This window comes from Anolis carolinensis, chromosome 1, assembly GCF_035594765.1.
Source record: "Anolis carolinensis isolate JA03-04 chromosome 1, rAnoCar3.1.pri, whole genome shotgun sequence".
NCBI classification, from domain to species: Eukaryota; Metazoa; Chordata; class Lepidosauria; order Squamata; family Dactyloidae; genus Anolis; species Anolis carolinensis.
The window spans coordinates 155,183,630-155,205,979 of NC_085841.1; the positions used below are offsets into that span (position 1 = coordinate 155,183,630).

At 40.9% G+C, this 22,350-nt stretch overlaps 1 protein-coding gene across 3 annotated transcripts; it reads right to left on the minus strand.

Annotated features, from left to right (window-relative positions):
• Positions 1-1,207: 1,207 nt before the first annotated feature.
• On the minus strand, positions 1,208-16,934 carry LOC100558128 (WD repeat and coiled-coil-containing protein). 3 transcript variants are annotated; one of them, XM_062984324.1, is made up of 5 exons: positions 16,686-16,902; positions 11,043-12,961; positions 9,214-9,331; positions 4,680-4,803; positions 3,032-3,168 (listed from the first exon to the last, which is right to left on the minus strand). In XM_062984324.1, the coding sequence occupies exons 2-4, from the start codon at positions 12,936-12,938 to the stop codon at positions 4,715-4,717; spliced, it is 2,103 nt and encodes a 700-aa protein (XP_062840394.1). In that variant the 5' UTR covers positions 12,939-12,961; positions 16,686-16,902; the 3' UTR covers positions 3,032-3,168; positions 4,680-4,714. The 3 variants fall into 3 exon arrangements, with proteins under 3 accessions (XP_062840389.1, XP_003215426.1, XP_062840394.1); XM_062984319.1 differs by lacking the exon at positions 4,680-4,803 and having other exon boundaries at positions 1,208-3,168; positions 16,810-16,934; XM_003215378.4 differs by lacking the exon at positions 4,680-4,803 and having other exon boundaries at positions 1,208-3,168; positions 16,686-16,867.
• Between the last annotated feature and the right edge of the window lie 5,416 nt (positions 16,935-22,350).

Here is a 22,350-nt window from a genome sequence, read left to right on the forward strand (position 1 = left end):
CCTGCTGGGAGGCTTCTCTCATGTCTCTGCAATCTAGAGCTGACAGGACCCTGTCTCATGGATTCGAACTGGCAACCTTCAGGTCAGCTACCCAGCCTTCAGATCAGCACTCCAGCCGGCACAAGCATTTCACTCATTGCCCCCCCTTGGCTCCTGTTACTTAATGAAGCTAGAAGGGTGGTAGGATATGCTACATGTTTAAAGGCAGCAGTTAAACAATTTGAGAACTCAGTGGCATCCCCAGCCCTGCCAAGGTCTTGCCCTGAAAATAAATACTTCAGCTCAGGGATCCTTTATCAATGACCATGTCAAGTAGGACATTTGAAATGTTTGAGCAGCCGAACATCTTTTGTGGAAACCCCATTTGCCTTTTGGATTCTAGAATAACAAGTCATATATTCGATCAGGAGTCCTAACTGGATAGACCCACTGAATCAACAGGACCTTCACAAGTTAAATGTGGGTACATTTTGTTTCACTGGAGCTATTCTAGTTAGGAATAATGATTTCACATAAGACAGGAAAGTCTTACTACACAAGGAAGAGGGGGAGAATTTTATACTGTGATCTTGCTCCAAAGCAAATGCTTCCTTTGTAAAGATTATATTATTGTACTGAACACTTTATTGTCTTTCTTAAATCATTCACAATTTAAAAGATATTCCAGGTGCTTTTTTTGTGTCAGGAGCGACTTTAGAAACTTCACGTCGCTTCTGGTGTGAGAGAATTGGCTGTCTACAAGGACATTGTCCTGTGATAAGCTTCTCTCATGTCCCTGCATGGGAAGCTAGAGCTGACAGTCAGGTGCCCACCCTGCTCTCCAAATTCGAACAGCCAACCTTTTGATCAGCTGTCCCACCGGCACAAGGGTTTAACCCATTGCGCCACCGGGGGTGCCTGATATTCCAGGTAATCTGATAACATTGTTGGTAACATGTTTGCCCAGTGCATGTTCAGTAAACCAAAAATAAAGAAAAACATGTAGCCTCTTTATTGTGTTTTGTGGACATATGTGGGACTTCTCTGTAGTATACAGCAACCTCCTACTAACAAAAAAAAAACTGCAGTGAAAAATACCACTGCCAAGACGAAATAAAGTTCACAGCCCTATTTTGCAAAATCTTCAGAAACTCTTGTGATGAGTTATATATCGGTGATGAATCAGGATGTGGCAACACATTCTGAGTTTTAAAAATGAGATTATAAAGATTTTATAGTGGTTTTATTTAGTTTATACTGCACCCTTCCTGCAAAGAGGCCAGGGCAGCTAAAAAGGTACATAAAAATATATACACAGGCAGCTCATGAATTGAGCAAGGGTGGAGCACCTCTGTCCATCATCCTGGAGTGAGGCGTCCTCATGTTCAGTCCAGAAGTCACCAACACATACTGTTAAAATCATAATTCTGAGATAACGACATAATATATGGTAGTAAGACCAATGTAACATTTGTCTATCTCCCAAAGCAGTTTCTCAAACTGCTCCTCCAGATGTTTTGGACTTCAGCTCCAACAATTCCTAAGAGCTAGGACTTCTGGGAGCTGAAGTCCAAAAAATCAGGAGGAGCATTGTTTGAGAAACCGCCCCAAAGGCTCACACAGATAAATATGTTTCCAGCTGGTGCCTAAATGACAACAGCAAGGTGTCGGGGAAGGACAACCAGTTTTTCATCATGAGGGAGTGCCATTGTTTTGGATACCACCAATAAGAAAGTCCTGCTTCATGTGGTTGCCACATAGATTACATTCATTAAAGGCAGCACAAACAGAACTTCTCCAGATGAGCTCAAATCCCAGGTTGGTCAGTACAGGAAGACTTCATTTACTTGTGTCTTCTTCCATGTGGGGCTTTATAACAAGTACTAAAACTCTTGACTTAGGCCCAGTTGTTTGCAGTCAGTCAGCATAGTGATTTCAAAACTGCCAGAACAAATTATTTTGATAAGACATGGTCAACAGGTTTTGTACTATCTGCATTCTCCCAAACATCTTAAAACAGTTCAGCACAATTATTACAAAGGGTAATTACAAAGGCTGTAATACCATTTCAGACTTGCTAGCAAACAGCCTGCATACAGCTGTTACGAATATACACATTTCCTATTTTTTTATTCTGAACACAACCTAGAGCTGTTCACGTTCTGTACATGCATAGTGTAAACATGCCTAGTGGGCCCCTTGAAGGAAGACAGAACTGAAATGTGTTATGTTCAGAAGCAAGTACTATTGTCCCCTAAAAGGACTTTGGTACAAACTAATGAGTAATTTCATAAACTGAGTTAAATAACTTGTTGAAGTGCATAGCATTCTCAACAGGCACTGATAAAATACAAAATCATCTCCATATAATAATAAAGAAATGGAAGTTGCAGGACTTCGTTATATGACATTATAATAAATAAGACCCACTTTTGTTTTCTACTTCAACAAGTACTAGCAACAACATTCACACACTTTCCTGTGTCTTCATGCCAACAAGATTTCTCCTGAGTAAATGTAAATGGCACTCCTACTCCAACCTGGTTTTGCTTTGGCTAACTTTTATTCACTTTGTATTTAGTAAAGAAATATGACTGGTGATCCAATGTGAAAATGCAAATTTGTTGAGTCAGCTTAGCAAACAGATTTAACAGAGACTGAGTCAACATGCAACTTGGTCTACAAAAGTTGCCAGGCGGATCGTTTAAATACATTATGTAAGTGACCTGCAGTTCGCACAAAGTGGCAAAATTGTTGAAATAAAACAGACTGAGTGTGTAAGGCATGATCTACAACACAGAAAAGCACCACACAGTTGTACAATACACGACATAAAACACAGTAAAGCCCCAGCTTTAGTCATGCCCAGAGTAAGGAGCACTGCCAAACTGTCCTCGCTTGAACCACTTTCGCTTTTTTATGAGGGTGTGGTGGCTTGCACCGAAGAACTGCTGCTTCCTACAAGACTCTGGGAAGAGCCTTCTCTCAGGACTTCCATAGAACTGGTGTCAATGTCCAGGCTTTGAGAGGAGATCTTCCTGTATCCTCCTGTGGAACTGACAACGTCCAGTGTTTTGGAAGAATTGCTAGAGCCGGCACTAGCATCTCTTATTACGACCTCCTGCTGGGTATCAAAGGTTAACGGAATGAAGTCTTCTTGGTCAGCAGTAAGAACAATCCAGGATAAACCTGTTAAAGACAATAGATGTAGAGAGTTTTTCAGAAATAAATATTATAATGATAAATATTAGGATGACAGTTCTGTCTAACATTCTATGCATGGTTAGGTTTAATAAGATACTTATTGTATCAGAAACTTTATCAATTTTCTTGGTAATTCTTAAAATTAATTTTTCACACAGAAAACATTTACAGCAGTCTTCCACAACCTGGCACTTTTTGGGTGAGCCTGACTGCAATTCTTACCATCCTCAGACAGTAAGACGATTGACTGGAATGATGGGCATTATAGATCAGAAGAGTGCTAGGTTTGAAAAGCCAAATGGGTTTCTATAAAACTTATGCTAAAGGCATTTCTAGACTGAAAGCTAAATTCCTGTGCTATCTCTCTGTACCATATTGTACACTTTCAGACCTAACTTCGCTTTTAGAATACCAGAGTCATGGCCTCTAAATCGATGTAGTTGATACAAACTACTCATAACTGGCCATTACCGCTCTAATGCATCTCAGGGCAGGAAAAAGAGAAATGCCAATACATCAATCAGTAATTGATGTTGACTAATGACTGACAGCCTCTAGGCTGCTTTGGCTGAGGTCTGCTAATCTGAGGCGCCAGCAGCAATATACCACAGAGGCTAGGTAAAGGTAAAGGTAAACTAAAAGTCCTTTACTGATTATGACTGTATTTCTTTACTGAAGTGTTAGATTAAGCTGGGTTGTGAAAATCAAAAACAGAAATACAATCACCAGAAAAACAAAATGTCCCATGTTCTTAATTTCAGTGTTACCAAGTGTTTGTTAAAAGTCCACTGGATTCTAAGAATAATATCGGTCTCTCGAGCAAACTTCTGAGTCTTCACCTCTCAATCTCTCTTTCATCTCTCTTTGGAATTCTTGCCTCTATATAACATACCTGCTGAATGTCCTCCGTCCTTTAGTTCCATTTGACTGTAATCCATTGCTAGTGGGAATCATAAGCAAGGTAGGAAGGCAATTTGAATGTACACTCAGCCCTCCATATTCACAGGTTTCACCTTCACAGATTGACTATTTGTGGGTTATTTACTACCACCTCTGTAGCTATCCTATGTTGTTTTTACTAGGGACTTTGATAGCACTTGACCTGTAGTCAAATCCTTGATCACTGGGAGGAAATTACACTGGCTGGTGGCTGGATCCAGTTTCTGCTCCCTAGCTCATTCACTCAGAAGGGAGATGGCATGGCATGGCACGGCATGGCAGGAGGAGGGAGGGTACACATGTCCATTCCCTCCCTCCCTCCCTCAGGTCATGGACCAAAAGGATTGGATTGGAAAGTGGGAGGAAAAAGACCGCATGCTTTCTCCTGCTCATTCGCTTGGTGGAGGGAATGGGATGGGACAGGAGATGGAAAGGGTGGACAGTGTGTGAGTTTCTGGGGTAATAAAGGGAATGGAAGGGGAAGAGAATCAGGTAAGGTGGATAGGATGGCATCAGAAGGAGGAGGAATACAACAGCAGCAGAAAAGGGCACGTTACCTGCTCTTACCACTGTAGCCTTGGTGAGTCAGATCTTAAATGATTGAGTGAGTAAGGTTCACCTTGCCTGTTGCATGCAGGCATACTTTAGTAAAGTAGAATCGGGTAACTACTGTGCAGGTTTCTGGGACAGATGAAGGTAGCAAGACAGGGAGAGAGGAGGAGGAGAGAGCTGTCACAGGTGAACACAAGGCAAGACTTCTAAAATTCAGCCTACTCTCCAAAGCTAACTCAGTCTCTTCTCACTGCACTTGCCCTCCTCCCGCAGTCACCATCCTGCCTTCCCACCCAACTCTCTCTTCTTCCCCACTCTCCACCTCACTCCCTCTGCCTACCCTAGAGATCCCTTATGTGCCATAAACTAGTGGGGAGATTACATTGCTTTCTGTAACAACAACAAAAACACTGTACAGAGATTGTGTTGCCTAAATACACCAGATTCAAACTGATTTTGGAAGCTAAGTAAAGTCAGCCTGGGTTAGTACTTGGCTGAGACATTGCTAATAAATATCAGGTGCCTTAGGCTATATTTCAGAGCAAGAAACAGGCAAAAACAGCCTTCGAAAGCCCTATGAAATTCAAGGAATCACTATAAAATGACAGGCAAATTGAAGGCACAAACACACTGATGATATTGCTTTGCATAATAAAGACTTGATCTCTCCCAGCTTTCGACTGTCATTCACTTTAACTTGCAGAGACTAATTATTTTTGTAGTGGCTTACCTCTGAATGCCCACAATTATTTCTGTCTGTTTCTCTCTTGTTACTTTTGGAGTCTTTGCCCTTTTGTTGGCATGTTAGTTGGAAACCATGCAAATAGGTCTAAGGGTACATTCGGGGCTATATGTAATAGTTGTACCATCTACAGTTTCCTAAAAAATATAAAACAAGCAGGCCCTTTCTATGCCATTCTATAGAGCATATGGAGCTAATCTCTTAGCTGAAAGCTCACACACAGGTTTCCCAAGTACATTACAGTTCAGCTTTCCAACAAGATCTCCCCCTCACTGTAAAGATAACAAATGGACAAGGAAGAAAGCTGTGTGTGTTATCTGGAGCTTTGGAAAAAAGGGTGAGGTATAAATCTAATATCCACACTCAAAGTGATTCAAAAGGAAAAGACAAATACATAGGATCATCAGTACAGAATATAACAGGATCCAAGGGGATCTTTCAGCATTAGACAAATCCCTGTCCACAATCCCTGTGAGAAGCCCACAAGCAAGATATGAGGACAAGAGTGCCCTTCTGTTCCTATCTCCCAGCAACTGCATTTCAGAGGCATGGTTTCGCTAGTGTTGTTGTTTATTCTTTCAGTCGCTTCCAACTCTTCGTGACCTCATGGACCAGCCCACGCCAGAGCTTCCTGTTGGCCATTGCCGCTCCCAATTCCTTCAAGGTCAAGCCAGTCACTTCAAGGATACCATCCGTCTATCTTACCCTTAGTTGGCCTCTCTTCCTTTTTCCTTCCATTTTCCTCAACATCATGATCTTTTCTAAGCTTTCCTGTCTTCTCATTATGTGGCCAAAGTACTTCATCTTGGCCTCTAATATCCTTCCCTCCAGTGAGCAGACAGCCATTATTTCCTGGAGGATGGACTGGTTGGATCTTCTTGCGGTCCAAGGCACTCTCAGGATTTTCCTCCAGCACCAAAGTTCAAAAGCATCTATCTTCCTTCACTCAGCCTTCCTTATGGTCCAGCTCTCGCATCCATAGGTTACTGTGGGGAATACCATTGACTTAACTATGCGGACCTTTGTTGCCAGTGTGATGTCTTTGCTCTTCACTATTTTATCAAGGTTGGCCATTGCTCTCCTCCCAAGAAGTAGACGTCTTCTGATTTCCTGGCTGCAGTCTGCATCTGCAGTGATCTTTGCACCTAGAAATATAAAGTCTGTCACTGCCTCCACGTTTTCTCCCTCTATTTGCCAGTTATCAATCAGTCTGGTTGCCATAACTCCTGGTTTTCTTTATGTTTAACTGCAACCCAGATTTTGCACTTTCTTCTTTCACCTTGGTGATAAGGCTCCTCAGCTCCTCCTCACTTTCAGCCATCAGAGTGGTATCATCTGCATATCTAAGGTTGTTAATGTTTCTTCCAGTAATTTTAACTCCAGCCTTGGATTCGTCAAGCCCCACACGTCGCATGATGTGTTCTGAGTTGAATAGGGAGGGTGAAAGTATGCAGCCCTGCCGTGCTCCTTTCCCAATCTTGAACCAGTCTGTTGTTCTGTGGTCTGTTCTGACTGTGGCTACTTGGTCTTTATACAGATTTCTCAGGTGACAGACAAGATCTTGGTATCCCCATACCACCAAGAACTTGCCACAATTTATTATGATCCACACAGTCGAAGGCTTTAGAATAGTCAATAAAGCATAAATAGATGTTTTTCTAAAACTCCTGGGCTTCCTCTATTATCCAGCGGATATTGGCAATTTGGTCTCTTGTTCCTCTGCATTTCCTAAACCCAGCTTGTACAACTGGCAGCTGTCGTTCCATGTATTGCTGGAGTCTACCTTGCAGGATCTTGAGTATTACCTTACTGGCATGTGAAATAAGTGTCACAGTACAAAAGTTTGAGCATTCTTTAGCGTGGTTTCTCTAGTACTGAAGGTAATAGACACCCAACATGATTAGTTGTCACTAGTGTGCCATGAAGTAGTTGAATTCTCTTAAACGTGTCCAAACTGGCAGTCGTTGCTAGACTTTGTGATAGCAAATTCCACAATTCAAATTTCACAATTCAAGGGATCAACTTTTTCTAACCTTCCACCCAAAAGAGTTTAGTGCCACCAGCATATATGCTTAATAGTCTGTTTTAAATGCTTGGTTTGCTGGTACTTTATACAGTGGACCTGTAAACATTTGAAAACACATACATTTCCAAACTATGGTTTAAAACTATTCTTGGATTATAGAGGTAAGCAGCTGTTAGTAATCATTCAGTACTTCTCATATTTTACATCAACACTGCAACTTCATCCATTACAAGTAATTTTAGGAACTGCCTGAGATGCAGTTCTTCCTAGCAGTTCCATTTACCGGTTATGTAACACTATGTGGCAAGCAACAGCATGAGAAGATTGCAGCTTACAACCTTTAATCTTTCTGCTTAACGCCTTATTTGAACTCAACTTAAGGCAAATACCACACAAGACTTTCAAAATATCTCAAGCAGTCATATGTAACACATTATACATACATCAGGATATTGTATTAATAAGGTAAGCCTCTGTTACACCTTAATAGATCTGTATTAATAATTGAACAATGTGAAATAAATCTGAAGTTATCTTTTAATAGCAATAATGTTGCTATACTATAGCAATAATATTTAAATCACGTGGTGGAACATTTTCTTAAATTATTCCAAACATTATTGGCTATTTCACACAAGTCGGCAACTAATAAATCATGTTTAAAACTTCTAACCACTGAAGACTGGCTGAATTTTCTATAAGCTATTCCTTCTGTACTGTATTCCTATGTATTACTAATTTGCAATTACTGGCATTCAGTGATTTATTATTTAAGGGATGGGGAAATAAAACCTGTTACAATTATGGGGTTGCAAAACTAGCAAAAGCTACAGGCAGAGGCAACCAGGGGCAAGGCTATAAAGTTGCCACATGGAAGGTCTTGTAGGATGCCATTCTAAACAGTGAATCTGTCCTGTCCCGCTGACGTCCCCCCCCCCCCCCCCCCCCCACACACACACACTGGTTTTCTTGGGAATACTATTACAGTACTGAACTAAGCTCCTATTTTTTCACTAGATCCATCCATTGCACCTTATTCAATCTTTTCTTCTCTGGGCTAAAAGTATCCAAACATTCGACACAAAACTGTGCATAATCCATTTTGCCAACATGGCCTTCTTAAAATATCATGTTCAGAACTGGATACTCCAGATGCCATCCAACCATGGCATAAAAGACTAGAACTACAACTTCTCATAATTTGGGGTCCATAAGTATAGCCCTTTCATTGTTGTGCTTCTATCCTATGGAATCCTAAATTTGCATATTAATTATGTTTAATACTGTTTTGATATTTTAAATTGTATTGTAATGCTTTTAATTGTGAGCCGCTTTGAATTTCCGTATGGAGAGAAAAAGAAGGATATAAATAAACATAATAATAATTTAGGAAGGGATATTCATAATCTTCAAGTAGAGAACTCTAGTGCCTCACCAAACTACAAACCTCAGAATGCCATACAATGCAGCCATAAAAATGATAGTGCTATCCTTAATAGTACAGTATGAACGGACACCTTGACACTGTTTTCACTGAAGTAACAATTCAAATGCCTGATGTAATCTAGATAAAAGAAAGGTTTCTGCATTCTCATATCTCATAAACAAAAATGTAAAGAAACTACCTGGAAATGTCTTGTCTGAGTCTTGAAATAAATCAAACCCTCACACACGCCATTTTTTAAAAGTATATTTTTAAGCTGGCATGTTGTCTTTGTTTGGATTAATTGTACTTTCACTTAATATTGTTTTTCTGGCAAACAAAACTTACCATGCTGCATTTCAATGAGAACCAGATTAAAAATCTGCTGAATGACACTTAAACGAAGTTTGCCATCGCAAAGAATAACTGCTCGTTTTTCAGGTGTAACAGTTCCAGAAGACTCTTTCTGTTAATTAAAAACAAACACTTTAGGACTAATACATTTGTGACAGTTTTCTTTCATTCTGTTGCCATACACACTTAATACTTAATTTTATTTACTACAACCTGAGCTCCACCAGCTGGGCCTTGTTGCAAAAGACACACAGAACTGCAAAAAAATATTTTGAATACTGAGGCTGAATTGAGGTTGAAGTCCTTCAAACCTCCACAGTCACCCTAAGCTCTTCTAAATTAAACAATATGACTTATGGCAGAATCTACAGGGAAGCTTTTAGTCGCTGCTAATTTAAAGTAACCTGAAATCCAAAATCCTGCTGATTCTTCTGCAAACCACCCAGACCTAAGCTGAGAAATATATATATGGCTTCACTGTTGCTTCTTTGGCTCTCACCACAAAACTTGCTTTCATGCCTCTGAATTTCAATGCCACAGAAGCGAGGAAAATGCACTTTTGTTTAAAAAGACCATACATGGAATGCAAACCTCGATTGTAAACAAAGGTAAATACTTGGAAGATAAACTTGGCTATAAAATATGATGAATGCATCCTACATCCCTTGTTTTGAAGGAAACATACAGGGGCAATACCACATTGAAATTCTGTGACAGCAGTAGAAAGTATTTCATAGCTAGCAGGGAGTTTTGTGGAATCTAGCTGTACCACCACCATCAGAAGACCTTCTCTGATCTAGATATACCTTCTGCTTGCCTGATTTCTTAACATATACATGTAATCTGTAACTTGAGTGTAAAGAACTGCCAATCATTGTAAGAAACAATACATGGTACAATAATCCCTTTAAAAATGTCTGCTCTTCCTCCAAAGAACTCAATCTGACAAAAATGGTCCATTTCCTGGCCTGCCTTCAATTTTATCCTGACAAAAATGATTCTGAAAGGTAGGATAGGTAAGATAATATTATTACTATATTACGTGTACATTTATTAATGGCTGGCCCAAAGCAATCAAGTAAGCCTTGCAGCTGCAGAGATCTGAACTTGGGTTTCTAATTTCAAGTCTGCCATGATAACTAGTGTATTAGCTCTCATTCTGTACTTCGAAAACTCCTGAAAGGTTAATAACTTTTCTAGACCACTACTTCTTAAACCTTGGTCTGTCTCAACCGCAAATTGGAGACCCTGAGCTCAATGTAAGGGTCACAAAAAATTGGCAACAATAAATTGTTTCTGAACACAAATCTGATAGCAACAGCATGCAGAAATCACAGCGGATTCTACAGAAAATACTTCCATTGCACTCCATAAAAAGGAAAACCAGCCTGTTTAGCAAGCCTTGCAAATGCTGATTTCTTTTAAGTAAATGTTTGATACTGATATGCCTGGGGTCACATAAATATTTCTCAGGTGAAAAGAGGTCACAAGTGGAAAAAGTTTAAGATGCTTTGTTCTAGACTACATTTAAGTCTCTGTCACACTGCCAGCTCTTTATTTTCCATGCATCCAGATTCAAAGCCCCCAAGCACAGTATCGCTTCCACTGGATCAACTCTTCCCCTTTGGCCTTTCTGTAAGAACAGTCCTAAAGAGCTAAATAGCCACAGGGAAGTCATTTCTCACTTTTCAGTGATTTTAAGCAAAACCAAAGACTTTTGTAAAGGTGCATTTTGATCTAAAGGCAGAACAACCATACTTTGAGCATAGCTGGGGAACAGAATATTTATAAATACATACATATACCTTTCATTTGAATTTTACCTGGTAAATGATGTTAACAAAAGAGGGGTCACGAGAAGATGGGTATCGTGGAACAGTTTTTTTCCCAGACTTCAGAAGTTCTGTCACTTCAAAAAGTTGGTGCTGCAGTTCTGCAAAGCTGCTGCACAGTCTTTCTAGATTTTTAGAGATGTAACTGGCTTCCTTGTCATTTCGCAGTAAGTTCGTTTTAGAGGCATTTGAGATTTCGTGAGGACTGTGGAGTGGTTTATTTTGTGAAATGGGTACATTTGACACTCCTGAAGAGGATTCAGGTCCTTGAAGAACCAGTGAACGATTGGCTGGCTCCATATCTAAAGCCTCCAGGGCTTGCGGGAAGTCCTTAGGAAGCTTCTTCTCCTTGGAATCAACCCTATTCATTGACAGACTCTGATCAGTTGAAGTGCTTTTTATTTCTTCAATGAGTTTTCTTCTGTTTTTGGGAGATTGGGGAACATTGCAACCTGGAAGCAGCAAACCATCTTTCAGGGGGTGAGTATCTGAACTGTGTGTTTCAATGGTCTCCCTCTTCACAGGTACATTTGTGAAGCAAACCTGGGTAACACCTGAAAGTGCAGAAGAACCCTCTTTGCCTACAACTTCTTTGATCATCAAGCGGAGAATGTACTTGTCTGAGCGTGAGGATGGAAGAAAAGCTGGGTCTGTTAACTTCTGTTTTCCAACCAATATCAGCAGGAGCTTATCAGTGAGGAAACATAATCCCTTAGGCCTCTCGCTTTTCTCCAGCTGAATCTGTTGAATGTTGGGCAAATGAGAAGATGTTAAAGAGTAAACTAAAATTAGATTACAAGTGTTGGAGGCAACAGCAACAGTCTGAGCTTTTGAGTCAAAAGTCATTATATCAGGCACCAGGATACCTGGGATGCTGACCTTTTTGGTAGCTGTCACTTTTCTTTCGAATGTCACCAAGATCAGGTGTGAGGCATCTTGGCCACTTCCAGTGAGGTAATCCTTGGGTTTTAGATTAATGAGAGGACTATTCTCAGACCGGTGTTTGTTTGAGGAGAGATGGGTCAGATCCACAGGAGAAGATGCCGAAGTCACAAGGGACCCAGATTTTTCTTGATCTGGGAGCTTTTTTCCAACATCCACGGTGTGCTCTTCTTCACAGCTCAGTGAGGTAGTCTGGGATGGAACGGAGTTTCCCACAACCTCAGCCGGCATCTCAAAAGAAATTCCGGCATTTAAAGTACATATTTTATCCAATGGAAGCTCAGTAGCCACAGCCACTTGGGAATTCAAGGTAGCTTCAATTGCACAAATGTAGCCTCCCACATCAAATATGGGACAAAAAGAGCAGGCATTTAACGTTTTCTGATCATCATCCCAAATATAGGAATGGAGGGCACTGCCTATCCCCACCACCAAGCGGTTGCCTTCCTCAGTCCAACAAGCACAGTGGATGAGACCGGTGCCTTTAATATCCGCTTTGATTCTGGAACTGTTGACCCGAATCGAGTGCAGAACTGAAGTGTCTCGTGTCGTTAGCACAGCCAAGATTTCTTTGTTTGGATGCCACACACACCCCTGTGGGAGTATTGGGAACAACTCACTTATTTCACTGATTTGATAAACCATCAGTTTATTCCTCTCAGAAACACTGTAACAGAGTTGCCACATGGTAATATGCTTCTTATGCTGAATAGCAAGGAGTGCAGGGAGATCTGAAGCACAAGACGGGCCCCAGTGAAGCCCATGAACATGTTCAAACTGTCCAACGACATTGGAGTTGCCAAACTGGGGCTCTCCATTATGGAGGTATAAAGATGTCAGGATCACTTGCTTTCCATCTGTCCAGGCAATTCCATGCACTGGGTGAATGGCCTGATATAAGGCGTTGAGGCCCGTTCGTAGCAATTTTCCTTTCCCCAGCTCCATGGTTAAACTCTAGTGGAATGCATCTGTAAAGAAAACAAATATGGTTTAAAATTTCTTCTCTCCCTCCCCACTAATTTGCTTTTCTACCATAAACTGTTGCAAAACACAAAGCAAAGAGAAACGAAACACCAAAGAAATACATGAAACATGTACAGCCTTCTGTTGTCTCTCCTGTTGCAAATTGCCTGAATTGCTGACTACAACTGGAAAGAAAATACTGGGCTAAATGGATTGTTGGCGTCATCCAACATGGCTCCTCTTATATTCTTCTGTTACGAATACTTTTGAAGTCTAACATTGGTGATTAATAAGCACCAGCTATAAAAATCAGCTAATGAGAACTGCATGCCGTACTATTCACTGCACTCCAGAAACGGCATACTGTCCATGGTGCTCATATGAACAGTAAAACAAATCCAAAGGTGATCCACCATTATAGAATACCTATTGAATGAATTTAGAGTATTAGTTAAAAGATGTATAGGTCTTTTTTCTAGAAACTAAGAAAATGTCACACTAAAAAACTGTTAATGTTAGACGGTATTCTCTTGCCCTCTACTCAACATCATCTGTCATTCTGCAGTGGCCTTCCACTAGCTGCCATTAGCTCTAGGTCAGTGGTTCTCAACCTGTGGGTTCCCAGGTGCTTTGGCCTACAACTCCCAGAAATCCCAGCCAGTTTACTAGCTTTTAGGATTTCTGGAGATTGAAGGCCAAAACATCTTGGGGATCCACAGGTTGAGAACGACTGCTCTTGGTCATATAATTGTGCCGGAGGACACAGAATTTCCTAGAGATAAAAAAAGCAATTTCTTTATTCACAGATATTTTCACGTTCATTGTGGCCCTAACCCCAACAAATGTTAAGAACCATCTGTAAATATATAATTAGCAACATGCAGTAGCTAAAACTACAATTAAATAAAATACACAGCGACTTTCCTGTCTGTGGTTTGGCACATGTCCCTACATAATGTATCTGGGGTTCTCCACCAGGGAAATGAGCTTCTTGTCATTGTCAGCTTGAGTGATCTGTGAAATGGGTCAATATTTTCTAGGCTGCTTTACAAATGCAGAATTTAGTGAAAATATACTACTTGGCAAGACATGGGGCACATCTTTACTGTAGAATGAATGCAGTTTGATACTTCTTGAACAGCCATGGTTCAGAGTTATGTTGTCCTGGGAGCTGTAATTTTACAAGGTCTTCTAGTGACTCCCCAAACTGCAATTTCCATGCTTCCCTAGCATTACACCATAGTAGTGGTTTCAAACTACATTAATTTTACAGTATGGGTGTACCATTAGTGCTTCATCTGCAAGGGAAATTTTTGAAATGTGGCTTGGAACTCTTTCAATACAAATTAACATAAATCAGTCTGGACAAACCTCATATATGTATGGTAACTGGCATGCTACCTGCATAGAGTTGGGCCGATGGATCCAGTTATTATCAGCTGCACTGTACCTGTCTTCCAAACCCAACATAGAATGACTTGAAAATAAAATGACGGATATCCACGGAGAACATGAAATATACCATTAAGATTATTAACAATTAGAAGTCAATCTATCTGCCAGATGCAGCACAACTAAGGCCCCTTTCACACAACTGTATAAAATCCACACTGAGCTGGATTATATGGCTGTGTGGACTCAGATAACCCAAAGCAGATATTGTGGATTATCTGGTTGATATTCTGCATTATATGGCTGTGTGGAAGAGCCCTAAGAGGGCTGCCTCTCTCTTGAATGCCGCAAATACGCATGTGACACACACCTGGTCTCACCTGTTCAAGTTACCTGCTGCATATGCACTTTTGGGGTTATTTTAGTTTAGACTGCATTCGGTGAATCTGCACATCCCGATTAGATTTCTGTAACATGCTCAACATGGGGCTGCCTTTGAAGGCCGTTCAGACACTTCAGCTGTTCCAAATGTCAACAGCCAGATTACTAACTGGGGCTCAATACAGGGAGAGAACTACTCCCATGTTATGGCAGCTTCACTGGCTACCAGTTTGTATCCCAGTGAAATACAAAGTGTTAGTTATTGCCTTTAGAGACCTAAACAGTTTGGGCCTAGACTACTTGGCCGATCGCATCTCTGTATCAGACGTTGCGATCCGCGGATGAGGCTCTGCTCTCAGTCCCACCCCCGTCTCAGGTATGGCTGGTGAGAATGAGAGAAAGTTGCCTCCCACCTCTGGAACTCTGTCCCTAAGGAAATTAAAATGGCCCCTATCCTTCTCTTCTTTAAAAAACAATTTAAAACTTTCCTAGGCTTGCAAGCATATCATGAGGACTGATGAAATATTAAGCATAACAAATCAGCTTGGAACATGGAAATGGTTGCTACTCTGGTTTTATCCTCTTAAAAATTAATGTTTTAATTTTTTTACTAATTTCAATTTTTTATGTTTTGATAAAATAGTTGAGTTAAAATGTCATTTTAATGTGTTGTCTCACTTGGTGGCAATGTCTCCTTATTGTTTGATATTGATGTTTAATGTGCTATTTTTCCATTCATGGTATGTCTTGCTTCTTAGCTGGTTATTGTATGGCTTCGAATACTGCCATTATATGTTGTTGGCCGGCCTGAGTCCCCAATGGGGAGATAGGGTGGGATACAAATCGTTTTAGTCGCCCTCCTCTGGACACATTCTAGCTTGTTAACATCTCCCTTCAACTGCGATGCCCTAAATTGGACACAGTATTCCAGGTGTGGTCTGACCAAGGCAGAATAGAGGGGGAGCATGACTTACCTGGATCTAGATGCTATACCCCTATTTATGCAGGCCAGAATCCTGTTGGCTTTTTTAGCTGCTGCATCACATTGTTGGCTCATGTTTAACTTGTTGTCCATGAGGACTTCGAGATCTTTTTCACACATACTGCTGTCAAGCCAGACATCCCCTAATCTGTATATCTTGCATTTGTCCCTATTGAAGTTCATTTTGTTAGTTTTGGCCCATCTTTCTAATCTGTTAAGATAGTTTTGAATTTTTTTCCTGTCTTCTGGAGTATTGGCTATCCCTCTTAATTTGGTGTCGTCTGCAAACTTGAAGATCATGCCTTCTAACCCTTCATCTAAGTTTATTGTTGTTATTATTTCCTCTATGGCTGCATCTACACTATAGAATTAATGCACTTTGACATCCCTTTGTCTGCCATGGCTGCAAGCTGTGAAGTCATGGGAGTTGTAGTTTGCTGAGGCACCAGCCCCCTTTGGCAGACAAAGACACTGTAAAGCTACAGCTCCCAGTATTCCATAGCATTGAGCCATGGAAGTTAAAGTGGTGTCAAACTGCATTAATTTGACAGTATAGATCAGGCATGGCCAAACTTCGGCCCTGCAGGTATTTTGGACTATGGACTGTAGGGATTGTGGGAGTTGAAGTCCAAAACACATGGAGGGCCGAAATTTGCCCATGTCTAGTATAGATACAGAGGCATCTGACCTAGCAACTGCCTGTTCCAATTATTCCACGTGAATGCCCACTGATGCCAGCTAGTCTGGCCTGCATTTGCTGTTCCCAAATGAGGTTGGACTACATCTCCCATCCTCCCCAGCCCTCAGGGATGATGGCAATTGTGGTGCCCAAGATCAAGGAGAGAGGCCAGTGGGCTTGGCATTGGCACGTCTTCCCCCCTTCAGCAGGAGGGCGCTTTTTTCTCCCCCACCGGAGAAAAGCCCCGCCTGTATCCGCTTTCTCGACCATTTTGGCCCCCTTCGTTTCCCGTTACCTCCGTATGGGCTCTCCTGCGCCCGCCCGCCGCTCAATTCATTCCCGGCCAAGGAGGAGGAGGAGGAGGAGGATGCGAGGAAAAGGAAGCAGCGCCGCTGCTTCCATTGGGCACCATGCCTTACCCTGACCCGCCACCAGGGGCGCTGTCTTTGCGGAGGAGGCCGCGAAAGGGGGCGGGGTCCTCAAAGCGTCACTTTCCCGGCTTAGGCAATGTCGTCACCGGCGGTCCTAGCTGCCCATTGGCCCGCAGGTGACCCAACAAACGCCCCCTTGCGACAAAAACAAAACAAAAGCACCCCGCACGCCTACAGGCGGGCTCCCACAATGCAGCGGGGCACCAAACAGCCTTGCGCGTGTGTGAGTGCACGAGGGAGGGAGGGAGGGAGCGAGCAAGGGCGCGTGCAGGCATGCGTGCGCGCCCTGACGAAGGCATTGGCAGCTCAGTGGGCGGGGCTGAGGAGGGGCTTCTGGGGCTCCTTCCACACAGCTGAATAAAATCCCACATTGTGGGTTTTTATTCAGCTGTGTGGGTTATGTGGCAGTGTGGACTCAGGGCCCTTACATATAGCCAGAATATTAAAGCAGAAAATCCCACAATATTTACTTTGGACTGGGTTATATGGTAGTGTGGACTCGAATAACCCATCTCAAAGCAGATAATGTGGATTATCTGCCTTTTGGGCCATATGACTGTGTAGAAGGGCCCTCAGGCAGGTATAGGCCAGAAGTGTTTGGGGCCCCTTCTACACAGCCATATAACCCAGAATAACAAGGCAGAAAACCCCACATTTGCTTTGAACTGGGTTATCTGAGTCCCCACAGCCATATATTCCATTTCAAAGCAGGAAATGTGGGATTTTATACACCTGTGTGGAAGGGGCCTAGGATGTCAGGTTCTGGAATATTTACATATGCATAGTGATGTCTCTTCGAGATGGGTGTAAGAAGGGACACTGTTCACCTACTTTCTCCCTTCCCCAGCTCTGAGGGACTGCCTCATAGTCTTGCTATGGCAATGCGCTGGCAGTGGTGGGCAGGCTCTCTTTGGGAACTTCCACACAGCCATATAATAGAATATCAAGGCAGATCATTCACAATACTTTGAATTGGGCTATCTGAGGCCACTTCCACACAGCTGAATAAAATCTCACATCTGCTCTGGAGTACGGTATATGGCAGTGTGGACCCAGTTCAAAGCAGATCTTGTGGGATTTCTGCCTTGATCTTCTGGGTTATATAGCTGTGTGGAAGGGCCCTGGGTTCACACCGCCATATAATCCTGTTCAATGTGGATTTTATACAGCTGTGTGGAAGTGGCCTTTATGACTCTTACACCTTCTCCCTCTCTTTTTTCCCCTTCTTCCCTGGCTTTACATCAGACACTCCCTTTTTTCTTCTCTTCCTCCAGCTTTACTTTTTCTTTCTTTGTTCTCTTCCTTTGCCCTTTCTTTCTTCCCTTTCTCTTCCCTCATACCTTTTCCTCCTTCCCTTGCTTCTCTTTCTCCCCCTCTCCCTTCTTTTCCCTCATAAACATGTCACCTAACAACAGCCAATCTGCTTCTCTCCCATTCTTTTCCAGTGACATCACAGAGGGCCACTTCACCTAGCTGCAGCCAATCTGCTTTGTTCCTTTTCTTTCCCTCTGCTCTGGGCCCAAAAGAGGTGGGGATATTTAAGATAAATCCCTTCAAATATTTTAAGTTGGATCTGTGTGCCAAGTTTGGTCCAGAACATGTCTAGAGGAGGCTAACCAAGATCATCAATTCTGGAAGCCAAAGCCTTTTGAGGGATGACTTGTGACTTCATCTCACGGGATAAGTAAAGTGTTTGGGATCACTGGTTTTCCCTTAATTCTTCACAACGCCCTATTTGGAAATTAAATGGATGATTTTCCTACCCCTATCACACCTCCTTTTTCTGCTTTCTTTAGGATGTATTTATTTGATTTGCCATCACATAGTAGAGATTTGTTTCCTCTCATTGTCCCTCCAGAAGTTTGGTTATGATGGAGTCTTTGTGGTATGAACGGACCAACCAACATACTTTGAGCTTTATAAATAGATAGATAGATAGATAAAAGTAAAAATATCTCATGGTTGATAAATAGTTTTATGTTGGATTCTGTGAAATTTACTACCAAGTAAATCATGTTTGTAAAGTGTCACAAAAACTCCCTTTTTAAGGCTCCTTCTATACTGCCATATAAAATCCAGATTATCTGCCTTGAACTGAATTATATGGCAATGTAGACTCATATAATTGTGTTCAAAGCAGATGATGTGGATTATACGATTTGATAATCTGCATTATATGGCAGCGTAGAAGGGGGCTAACAGAAGAGCTGTTTGGCTGCCTCGGAATGTGGTGGAGTCTACTTCTCTGGAGGTTTTTAAACAGAGGCTGGATGGCCATCTGTCTGGTTGTGTATTCCTGCATGGCAGAATGGGATTGAAATAAATGGCTGTTGTGATCTCCTCCAGTGCTGTGATTATTTTGTTTGGAGTTGGCAGAAGCTGCAGTCCAATTAAATATGGAGGCAGACAATTTTTTTTAACCTGGGATGACAACCTAGGACTGTTGTAGAGGCCTAGATCACCCCCCCCCCCCCCCACACACACACACACCTGCTTTAAAGTCTTGTAAAACTATGATGCAGTTTGATTTTTGGACTAGGGATATATCTGCGATGTAGATTTAATGCAGCTCAACACCACTTTAATGGTCATGACTCAGTGCTATGGAATCATGGGAGTTGTAGCTTTACTAGATCTTTAGCCTTCCTTGGCAACGAGTGGAAAATAAACGTAATAGACAAACGAGAGCAATACACCTGTGCAATCTTTCATTTCTGGGTTGCTCAGGAGAGTGCCTATGTGGATTTAAGGATTATTTTTCTGCCTACGTGGGGAAGAGCTCTTCCTGCCTCAGGAGTGCTTTGGCACCTACTTGATCTATATTGCAGGATTGCTTCCTGTCCTTTTTGCAATTATAAGAGGTAATGATTGCAATGGATTTTGCTTTTGTATATATTTTTGCAAGTCACTGGCCTCAGTCCTTTTGTTAGTCCTGACAGTTAATTCCGTTAGATATATTTATGTGTTGATTCTTTGTCCAGCAACTGATTTAATAACCCCGGTTGGCACTAACCAGCAAGCTACCAGCCACCAAGTGATTATGAGGATTCAAAGTTACTAAAGAGTGATTATGAGGATTGTATAAGGAGGCTTATGTCCTGCGAAGTACTTCGGAGACAGGTACTCTGTGGAAAGAGTGTGAGTTTATGTGAATGGTGTTAATTTGAATCAATTACAGCTGCTCTTCCACATCCTTAATTATCTGATATTTTCTTCATAAGAGGTAAAATCAAAAGTGGTATTTTCTACTACAGTGTGCTTCAGTGTGCTAAGATAAAATTAAAACTACCTTACTGACAAATTTATATGTGTCATAATCAGGCAATTTCTCATTTAAAAAAACCACAAGAGATTTTGATATTTTTTTTCCTTCTGTCTTTCTGCCTCAGACAAAAACAGCATTAAGAAATCAGACTTTAAGGAAATAAAAAGTAGGTACTCAAAACAAAGCAAGCATGACCAGGATGATAAAACCAAAACAGATAGTGATTCTAATTCATTGCAGTGATAAAGAAGAATCATGCTGTCTTTTGGCCTTTATTTGTGCCATGATCATTGGAGATAACCATTGCTGGCCTTTGGATAAAGAATGATTTCATTTTCCTCGAGGATATGTATAGTCAGTGAGACCAAGTTATAGTGGAGGAGGGGATATTTCCAAATGCTGTGCCAAAGAGCTTTATCTTTCTGGTTAAGCCATCTCTTGAAATGAAAATGTTTGCTTTATTGAAAACCTTGCCAGTGATTTCATTATTTTACAGATGCAAGTGCCCTGTTTTGTACCAGTTCTTTCATATTTAGACATTTTGTGAACAGAGATAGGAAAATTAGGAGAAAATTATTAATACATTTAAATAATGATTAATGCATGAAAGAGTGCATTAATTATTCAGTTACATTTCAGTGAGGATGAGGGATTAACTATTATATCTATACATTAAAGTTGAGGGAAAATACAGTGTGTTATTCTACTCCTGCCACGCCAACTCCCATTTATATATTGATTTTTTTCAGGAAAGAAAATGAGTATTTTAATGTCGCATTTCACATCTTGTTAACACTTTTTAACAACTTTGTGTGATAAAGTCCTTGGACTAGTCTTTTCATCTAAAGGATCCTGGACATTGCTGATCAAGACAACCAAGATAAAAGCAATTGCCTGTCCTAATCTCTGACTTTTAAGATGTTGCCTTTACTTGTCTCTGTTTTGGAGTGATGGATACACTGATCCTCCAGGGAAGATTTCAGGGCATTCCACTCATAATTTGTATATACAGTAGAGTCTCACTTATCCAAGCTAAACGGGGCGGCAGAAGCTTGGATAAGCGAATATCTTGGATAATAAGGAGGGACTAAGGAAAGCCTATTAAACATCAAATTAGGTTATGATTTTACAAATTAAGCAACAAAACATCATGTTAAACAACAAATTTGACAGAAAAAGTAGTTCAATACGCAGTAATGTTATGTTGTAATTACTGTATTTACGAATTTAGCACCAAAATATCATGATATATTGAAAACATTGACTACAAAAATGGCTTGGATAATCCAGAAGCTTGGATAAGCGAGGCTTGGATAAGTGAGACTCTACTGTACATGGTGCCCTATTAATGGAGGACTTGATACATTATATACTCAAAATCATTAAATGTTACAATTTTGAACGTAACATTTTAGGTGTGTTTTCAGCCTGCCCAGCCTATGCTCTTAGGTCTGAATTTTGAATTATGGGAATTTTAGGCCAAATTCAGCTCAGGTTATATAAATGCTGGTTCAAGCCAGCATCAATGAAAGAGATTATTATAATTATTCTGGATACATAAATGTACAAGGATATTACCTAACCATAGTTTCAATTGAGAGGTCCTAATGGGGTAAAACAATAGTGCAAACAATTTAGTTAGGTTAAGAATTACTGACATCAGAGCCCAATGTTTTAGTATAACATTATTGTAATATTTATAATTATATTGTTTAATTTATTGTAATTGCTTAAAATAGTCAGTAGACTAATTACATGGATATGATGTTTTGCCAGAAAAATAGTAAACCACATTACCACACTTGAAGGCTATGCTTGCTATGAAGCAACGTAGTGTTAGCAGTATAGAAAACAGATGACAAGATGCACCTATAGTTCAGAACTGATGCAGTATGATACCACTAACTGCCATGGCTCAGTGCTATAGAATCTTAGGATCTGTAGTTTGGTGAGGCTCCAGCACTATTTGGAGATGGTATTGAAAAACTACATTGAAAAACTACAATCCCCATGATTCCCTATCATTACACCATAGCAGTTAAACTGATGTCAAACTCCCATTAATTCTAGTTACACGACAGATGTCTGGAAATTTGAACAAGCTGTAATGAGGTAGATAAATGTGTGACAACAGATGGGACTTTTCTCCATCAAACACTTCAGACAGCAAAAATGAAAAATCCAGCACAGTAGAAATCTTTTCATAAGAAAAAGCTAAACTTTCTTGAAATTATGGGCAGAATTCCATGGACTCCATAAAACAC

Bases quoted from the DNA above. Each gene is read 5' to 3' on its own strand.
- LOC100558128 (XM_062984319.1), bottom strand. From the start codon at position 12,938: ATGGAGCTGGGGAAAGGAAAATTGCTACGAACGGGCCTCAACGCCTTA. The intron at 9,332-11,042 runs GTAAAATTCAAA...TTTAATTAACAG, and splicing joins TTGTTAACATCATTTACCAG to AAAGAGTCTTCTGGAACTGT. The intron at 3,169-9,213 runs GTAAGTTTTGTT...TGTCTTTAACAG, and splicing joins TCTCATTGAAATGCAGCATG to GTTTATCCTGGATTGTTCTT.